Genomic DNA, 9,216 nt, shown 5'->3' with positions numbered 1-9,216 from the left:
GAGTGCTCCTTCTGAAGAAATAATGAAAAAGCTCAGAAAATTTTCTTGTTTACTTTTACCACATTTAGAGATAAATATGACACTGTGTGACCTAAGATTTAGACCACTCTTGGCCCTCGATAAAAGTTTGTGAATTTCATAAATGGACACAGGATGAAATCTCTGTTTTCTTAAACATCATTCATCTTTACCTATAAGCAATTAAAAAACAGAATTAAATGAGAGAGGGAGAGAATAAAAAAGATACTGGTTGTAGTTCTGTAAGAATGGAGGGTTGTGATTTTATTTGACCATTTTTTATATTTAAAAAGAAGTCTTCCTTTATCAGAACAGATGACAGTTTTCCCTAGGGAATCTGCAAGAGTTGGTAGCAGATGATGCCCTTTTCTCAGGCTTCACTAACTTAAAGAATCCATGTTCCTTATTGTCCCCATGAAGAGTTACTCAAGTTTTGTTTTGTTATTTAACAAAATGCCTTCATCGCAGAAATGTAACATTCCAAAAAAGGAGATAAATCAAAGAACCAATATGGGGCTGTGAATTATTATTATTCATAGTGTTGTGTAATCTGGATCCAAGCTACGAAGGGCATGCATAACATGAACTTTATTGAAATGCGTTCCAAGAGCACAATGACCATGTCTCTTGGTAGTGAATTGAACAAAGTTATCTCCCAAATGAATTTAACAGTTTTTATGGTTTCGTATCTTTAGAACCCCCGAACTGTGTCATTCCCAAATAATAATGAACAGATATTGCCAAATTACTAGTGACTAAAAACAACATTGGCATTAAATACTGACTAATGTGCAAGGCATTGTGGAGCCACAACAATGTACAATTCATGGTCCATGCTCTTAAGGAACTTAAAATTTAAGTAGTAAAAGAAAACATTTAGCACCAAAATATATCTAACAATATGAGAGAGCAAGTAGTAGATGTCAAAGAATGTTGCCAACAATAACACCAGAAATTCAGAGGACCTGCCAGGGAGCAGCAGAGAAAGGTGGATTGGATCTGGTTTTTGGAAAATGGGGGGAAACCCTGGATAGTCAGAGAAAGAAAGTCAGGGCAAGTTTTTGTAGGAAAACTCGTGTAAGAAGAGGCATAAAAGGAAGGAAAGCCAAGAAATGAATTTGTTAGAGTGAACTGACCCATTTGTCATAAAGGAAGATGAGTTGGAATGGCTAGGCTGTGGCCATCATGTTGAGTGGCTGAAGTGCCACATGCAGACCTCACACATGTTTATGCATGTGGCTGCTGGAGGCTCTGATATAATACTAGTGGAAAACCAAGCCACAGTGAAAAAACTTCAGAATCAGTGTTAAGTCTCCATACTGATGAACAGAAAGAGATTCCATTAAATTGATGAACATGACAAGGACAATCACATTGCTCAAACTATAGAACAGTGTGATACCTCATGAAAGATTCTACTGATAACAGGGAAGGTAAACAAGAGTGTCTAGAGACCATCAACAGACAGGACTTTTTCTGGGAAAATAGCCATTTGGGGTTTTGATTTGGGTTAGCTAGCCTTTCCTCTTTTTTGAAATCTGGGACTTTTTTCCTCCAACGATCTTAATTTTTCTTTTCTTTTGTATGTAAGGGCTGCAGTGTAGGTATGGGTGCCCGATATTCCATTTTTTTCCCTCTGGAGTCATCTGGAACTGATTAAATCTCTCTAGAGGCAGCAGTGTGGGTGGACTTTGAATCGGGAAGCCAACAATAGTGATGGTGTTTATAGGTTACTTGGCCTTTACTTCACTCAGGACTTGTTATTTCAACAGAATTGATTTGTGATCATCATTAAAAAAGCATTTGTAAATATTTTACTGAAATTTCTGTACCGCTCAACATTGTACATATTAATTTCCAAAGGCACCACATATCTGTGTTGACAGGATGACTGATTCACTGATATCCATGGCTTCTTATTCCTTGCCCCTGAATACTTCCTGTGGCTTCTACTTAGGTAGTAGTGGGTGATGAGTTTATGTTTTATTGCATGTTCCCTTTATAAAGTGGAAGAGACCAAAGAAGGGAAGAGGGCTGATAAAAAAAAGTTATTTTGCCAAGTAAGGGTGTGTGTGTGACAGAATGGTGCCTGAACCAGCACACTCTGTCCTTTCTCCATGTGTCAGATCCCATGTGTCTATAAGAAAGGCAATGTGTATGGAGTGAGACAAGTCACACTGGTTTATGTGTGTGTTTCTGCAAGATTGGAGAGGCCCATCATGTGCTCATTTGGAGTCCTTTCAGACTCGGCAAAAATAAGCAAAAAATTGTAGCTTTCATAGAACTCAACCTTTCAATGCAAGTAGTTACTTCTTGGGATCTTTTGAAGAAGCCATAATCTACTCCAATTCTGGAAACATGAGTCAGTATGTGCTTTCTTTCCTTTTATCCAGGTTTGAATACAAGAATAATTTGGCTCTAGATCATAAACCACCCTCAGGTAGTGGTTTAGGAAATCCAACTATAACACTGATTTAATTCCTTCAGATATGGACTCCAGCCATAGTACAACACCTCAGCCTTCTGCAGATTCAAACACACATTTGGTAGAAGACTGGGACAGGACAGCACCTCTTCCGGTGACAACTCGTAAGGATAACGACACTCAGCCCTTTGTTGACTTGTGTTCCTGCTTCAGTTCTTGCTCACACTGGCCCAGATCCAGAGCTTGGTGGTGGAATGGTGTATTTAGTGCTTTGTGGCTCAGTCTTTTTTTCTTCTATATTTTCTTGGTGGAGGTCTTTAAATGTGATTTTTCCCTTATTCTTGGTACTTTCCAAAGTCAATGACTTTATGTTTAAAAAAAAAAGTGCGACTCCATTCAACTTGATTTTCCTTCCCTAAGTAGTTATGGTAGTGTCATCCAAGACCACGGCTAGAACAGTGATTTTTCTGTTTTAACTGACCAGCTCCTTTATATATATATATTAAAAGTACAACATATATATATATATGTTTTTTAAATTGATTTCAGAGCAAGGGAAAGGGAGAGTGAGTTAAAAACACCCTACTGGGGATCAAGCCTGCAATGCCAGCATATGCCATGACCGGGAATTGAAGGGTGACACTCAGCCACTGAGCCACACTGGCTGGGCACTGACCACCTTCTTTTGATTCCCATCTTTTCTTCAATCAAAGCAGAAGAGGGATAGGATTGTTTTAATGGTGGTAAAAAGACAAGTTTGGGACATACAGTCATAGAAAATAGGGAAATCACATCATCCTATAGAAGAGGGGCAAGGTGTGTTATTGACAATTGACAAACGTGGCAGGGCCCAGATACAAAATGAGAACATTTGCTAATGCTTCTTCCTATCACTAAACATCTGGTAGAAGCAATGCTAAATTTCTAACAGCTTTAATTTTCATGATATGTACAGGGCTATCCTAGATATCAGCCTAAAGCCATTCATAATTTCTTGACAGACTATGAAAGAGTTCCAGAATTAAGAGGCCTTATTTCACTGCTTGCTGCACATAATGGACAGAGTTCTTTATGTGTTCCCTTTAGACAAAGGAAAAAGTCAGCAAGCATGTGTTGACTGTCAAAAATGTAACTAGCACAATATGCATAACCCATGGGCGCAGGCAATAGTGCGGTCACTGGGGGAAAAGGGGGACATCTGTAATACTTTCCACAATAAAGATAAATAAAATAAAATACTGTAACCAGCACAGTGTTAAGCATTAAATAGGATGCAGATAAGCCAAAGAATGGTCCCGCCAATCGAGGGTCTTGTAGTTCCACTTTATGTCCCTGTTGACTTTCGTTCTGATGTTTGCTTTGGGATTTGGTGAATGTTTCTCTTCTGGTTGTAATGTTTACTTGGTGGTAGACATGGCTTATGGGTGTGCTTTCTGGGGTGCTTGCACCTGTAACTCAGAGGTCAGTACTTTTCTTAGAAGAACACAAAAGAAATTAACTCAAAACAATCAAAGCGATTTCACATATGGGCAGTGGTTCAATCTCAGATTGCATGGACTACAGTGAGGGCCCTGTGTTTGCCCAGGCAAGCGTTTCCTGGCGTTTCAGCACGGTGATGAGAATCCTCATCCACAGATGAGATCAAAAACCTAATAATGGAGTAAAATGGGAACTTTAATTTAATGTTCTTTAGGAGGGACTAATGTATTTCCTTTTATACATTGGATCTGAGTTACTGGAGCAAGTTATACTAGATGAACTTCTTCCTCTTTTCTGGTTACGATCATGCCACTTCTTCACACACAACTGGATGCTCTTGATTGCTGATGGGAACACTGGGATTCAAACATTACTCTTCCTCTGTGTCTGTATACTCTTGGTTTCCTTGGTGACTTGAAGCAATGTTACCATTGGGTCAGGATGATCTGGGGTAGACATAGTTTTGGCTCAGGCTTCATGTTTGACACATTATCTTTGTTGATTATATGGAAAAGCAAACAAAGGCTCTTAACAGCCAACTAGTAAAACAGAATTCTGTTGTATGTTCTTATCAATCAGATGAAAATGTTATGCACAAACCTTGGTATTCTTACGCTCTCGCCTGTTTAACACTATATATAGCTAGATCCTCTCTGTCAGCAAAATAACAGGATTTGTTTTATGGCTTCAAATTAATGCTGGATTCATCCCTCATTGAAACAGAGCAGAGTCACACTCAGAGCTTCTCTACATCACATGGAGGCTTGGAAGAAGATAAAGGCCAGCCAATGATGTCCACTCCAACATCTAGCAGTAAGGATGGCTTCAGTTATGGGTGTCTTTGCACAGTGTCTTTGGTGGAGGTGCATTCATTGGCTGTTGTGCTGTTACTTCTGATTAGAAGGTGTGCTGGTGATGGGCCTCTGATTTTTCTGCTTGGAAGACTTTTTAGAAGCCATTGTACATGAAATGCAACTATATGTCTTAATCTTAAAGGTCGGGTTTCTTAAATTCTAGATTTAGATTGCTTATTTGTGATTTATAATTGGTATAAAGATCTGAATTATATTACTTTCTATTTCCCTCGCATTAATTATAATATTTTGCCATTTATACTCTGGACCATGGATTTGGTGATTAAGAAGCAGTGCCTTCTGGAAAAGGAAAAAGTAAAGCCTCAGGCCTGGGAATCCTTGCATTGGCTATTCCAATCACAGACAGCATATTTACCTTTTAATTCAAAGATATGCTTCCTCCACTTCATTATAGGTGGGTCCAACTGAGTAAGAGCTCAAGATTATCTAGAACCTGAGTTGCCTTCAAGGTAACAATTGTGGTGGCTTAATCCTCACTTTAACAACCCAGGTAGATGTTACAATGAATGTCTTTTCTAGGTATTAGGATCACCAAAATCTCTTCCGTTGAATGATGTCCAGGTGTTCTCAATTGCAAAATATAGATTCTGTGCAATAGTGTAGATCACACTATCTTTTGCTCTGTGTTCACAAATAACAAGTGGGAAGCTTTTGCAGTAATTGCATGTTTTAAGGACAAGCACACGATGGGTGGTGGCCTTACAGATGTCGGTTCACCATAGACTCCACCTCTACACAGATAGGCATGATGGCGGAGGTGGAAATCTTCCTGAAGACTCAGCTACTTCAGTGGGAGGTTATACTCCTCATTCCCCAGACACAAAGGAGTACACAACCCTCATCCCAGTGACCCCTGCTAACACTGAGTCCCTTGGAGTTACTGAAGTTACTGTTGATGGAGTTTCCAACGTTAATGTTGATGGTTCCTTGCCAGGTAATGTAGAAAACAACACATACTTTCATGTTATAGGGGATGTTTTCTGTGTAGGCTGTGATTAGGCTTATTTGTGACTTGGGAAGGGTTTTTAATTATGTCATCATTCTAGTGCAAGTAAACTTAGACTTAGTTGAGATTAAGAATGCTTTCATTTGCTGATGTCATTCCTATTTATTCTTGTGACTTGGTTGTTATGGCAGAATTTCTTTCTTTGCCTTGTTTCTGGTCTTGTGATATATTAAGTTGATCCATGTGAAATTGATAGTTTTGTAGGTCAAAGAAGTTAAATATTAGCTATTTTATTTGATTCAACTAATAATATGCTGCCTATTTAGTAAGGTTTTACCCAACATGTGAATAATTTCCATATACTAATACCTTGGCTCTGAAAGTATTACCTCCTATTGGTGATGGATTGGTGAATTTTACTTTTAGTGAAGGGCTTGTGGATAAATCTCTAATTACGATGCACACTTAAAATTTTATGATAAAACCAACTATTAATGAATAGGCATCTCTCTCTTGTTGTAGTGGCAAATAGATGGCTGAAGATGACATTCAATTAAGTTGGACATGGACCCAGAATGAGATTTGTTTTCTCAAACAGTCCTCCTTCTGCTTTTTTGTTTGCTTCTCCATTTGCATTAAAAAACTGACATTGTAGAAAAAGGAACTGGAAAATACCTACTCTGGCTAAGAAACTAAAATCCTCTCCTGGCTATTCAAGTACTTCTTAGCACTAAGGCCTATTAAAGATTAGTGATTTTAAACATGCAGTAGTCCCCCCTTGATCCAAGGTTTTGCTCTCCGTGGCTTCAGTTACCCATGGTCAACTGTGGTCTGAAAATATCAAGTGGACAATTCCAGAAATAATTCCTACACTTTACATTGTGTGCTATTCATAATAGTTTGATGAAATCTCATGCTGTCCTGCTGTCTCTACCTGTGAATCGTTGCTTTGTCCCGTGTATCCACACTATATATGCTACCCACCCTTTAGCCACTTAATAGCCATCTCCGTAATCAGGTAGACTGTCATATCATTGCAGTGCTTGTGTTCAAGTCACCCTTATTTTACTCCCTAACGCCAGTTCACATAACTTTTATTATAGTATATTGTTGTAATTGGTCTATTTCATTATTATTGTTGTAAAAATTCTTAGTGTGCCTAATTTATAAGTTCAACTTTATCATAGGTTTGTATGTATAGGAAAAAATGGCATATATAGGGTTCAGTACTAGCCACACTTTTCAGGCATCCACTGGGGGTCTTAAAACATATTCCCAGTAGATAAGGAGGAATGACTGTAATTTTTTTTTTTGTAGCATAAGTTCTTTCCCTCTCCTCCCCAAAGAAGAATAAATCTTATGAGAACTCAATATATAAAACAGATGACTGCTGTGGTGACAGAAAACCAGAATGTCACTTATGTGGCCTTTTTCCTTGGCTGCCCATCCCAGAGATAAGGAGGGACTAGTGATAAAGTTTAATTTATAAAAATTAGGCACAGTATGAAATGAACAATAATTAATAATGAAATGGAATTACAACAATATGTAATAATGAAAGTTATGTGAATGTGGCATCTATAATAATAAAAGTGTAATATGCTAATTAGATTGGATGACCTTCTGGACGAAGCTGGGGCTGCAAGGGAAGCCCGGGTCCTGGGTGCCAGAGGGAAGCTGGTGCCAGCAGCCGGTGGAAGGAAGGCCTACTCTTACACAAATTTCGTGCATCGGGCCTCTAGTTAGTAAATAAAATAAGGATTACTTAAACACAAGGGTTACTTGAACACAAGCTTCAAGGAAAATAGTCTTAGAAAAAACCTTGGCAATATTGGCAAGACAGAACCCCTCACACCCTTTGGTTCTTTGTTCAACATGGTTCTACCCTCAATCATTAAAATTTCCAAGTATCATTTTCAGTATTTTTCTGTAGAAGTGAACCTTAGAGCATTGTCTAATTTTTCTTAGCAAAATGAGGTTCGTCATGCAACATAATGAATTTAAATTTTAAGTGGCAATTTAAATAGTTACAGTAGCCTAGAAAGATTACATAGATAATTGTTAGTAAATAAAATGCTTTCTACAAAATTGATATCCATGTACTCTCATTTCTTCTATATTCCATGGTGGTGCCAACAGATTTCCATGGTTCTCCATGGATTAAATGATTAATAAGGGATCCAACTCTCATTTTTTGTTTTCTTTCAAAATTCAAAAAGTGCTCATTTCTTCCAATTTTTTCAGTCTTTATGCTTAACCTCAGGGATTAAAACATTTGAACTTGTGGTGATGATGATGGTGTTGTTGTTGGGGGTGGTGGTGGTGGTGGTGGTGGTGATAATGTTGGTGGTGATGGTGGTGGTGGTACTGGTGGTGGTGGTGGTGGTGGTGGTGGTGATGGTGATGGTGGTGGTGGTAGTGATTTTGAGGGTGTTGGTCCTGGCCTTTCAGAAAATTCTGTTTTTCATTATTCTAACCATGAGCCAAGGAACAAAGCAATGTGTCTTCTCTATACAAGTACACAAGCTATTACAGGTCACCTACCTCCACCTTATGGGAAATGGTGGGGATCAGACTATGGCATTTTCCTTATAGGTACCTTCATAATGGGTAACTATAGCCATTTTATGAAATCATTGTCTTTTTATGTTTTGTTTTAAGATTCCAGTATAGTTTTGGAAAATGTGTGGGGAGGAGGAGGAGGAAGGAGAATAAGAGTTTCCATATGCTAAATCCAAGATCTGACCTGGGGATCCAGAGTTTAGCAATTCAAAAGCCTTTTGGTGATGGATATTTGAGAAGATGAATTATATTAACTCTTGGTGTTGAAAATGCAGATTTCATTTTTGAAAAATATTACAATTTGAAACATTCTAATAACCATGAATACATTAGTCACACATTAGCTGTCATCTCCCCCTTTCCTTTTCACTTATTTTCAGACATTTTCTTTAAATAAGCAGTTGACTTCTTTCTTTGAATTTAACCCCAAGATCTTGTATGCATACTAAAGTCATTTTCTATTTCCTGCCTCGGAGAATACTCTTTAAATGTCTTCATGACCTAAGCCACAGAGTACATGCATTCCCAGTGATCACATTTGTCATCATTCAAAACATAGAGTCCCTATTTCAAAGAAATAGTATCAAATCCCAACCTCAGACCTGTGAACACATCATGATAATTTTGTTCACGTGTTACAGTTATTGGGTTTCTACCAAAGCCACACTTCCTCTGGTCATCCTGATGGTCTGTGCTGGACCAGATTTCCTAATTTTGATGAAATCTCTAGCCCACTGATCAGTGGATTAAGAAATAGAAATTAATATTGTGGAGCCATTCATGGCTCCTTTGCTTACCTTTAAAAGACTAAGCTTTGTGATAAAAGCCAAGGGCATGAAAAGGCAGACATGCGGAAACGCAGATGGCAGTGTAACCAGAACACTCCGTACTGAACCTTCTCTGCTTGTTCC

The 9,216-nt window shown here is 38.3% G+C and overlaps 1 protein-coding gene across 1 annotated transcript in view; it reads left to right on the top strand.

Annotated features, from left to right (window-relative positions):
* The window catches only part of CD44 (CD44 molecule (Indian blood group)), an 84,998-nt gene that overhangs the window by 63,253 nt on the left and 12,529 nt on the right, over positions 1 to 9,216 (top strand). Inside the window, exons 6-8 of the mRNA XM_015559007.1 lie at positions 2,506 to 2,607; positions 4,646 to 4,735; positions 5,537 to 5,790. Of these exons, the coding sequence (XP_015414493.1) occupies positions 2,506 to 2,607; positions 4,646 to 4,735; positions 5,537 to 5,790 (446 nt within the window). The remainder of the gene's footprint in view (positions 1 to 2,505; positions 2,608 to 4,645; positions 4,736 to 5,536; positions 5,791 to 9,216) is intronic.

Source organism: Myotis davidii, unplaced genomic scaffold, assembly GCF_000327345.1.
Source record: "Myotis davidii unplaced genomic scaffold, ASM32734v1 scaffold94, whole genome shotgun sequence".
Classification (NCBI taxonomy): domain Eukaryota; kingdom Metazoa; phylum Chordata; class Mammalia; order Chiroptera; family Vespertilionidae; genus Myotis; species Myotis davidii.
This window is presented reverse-complemented; position numbering and strand designations above follow the sequence as displayed.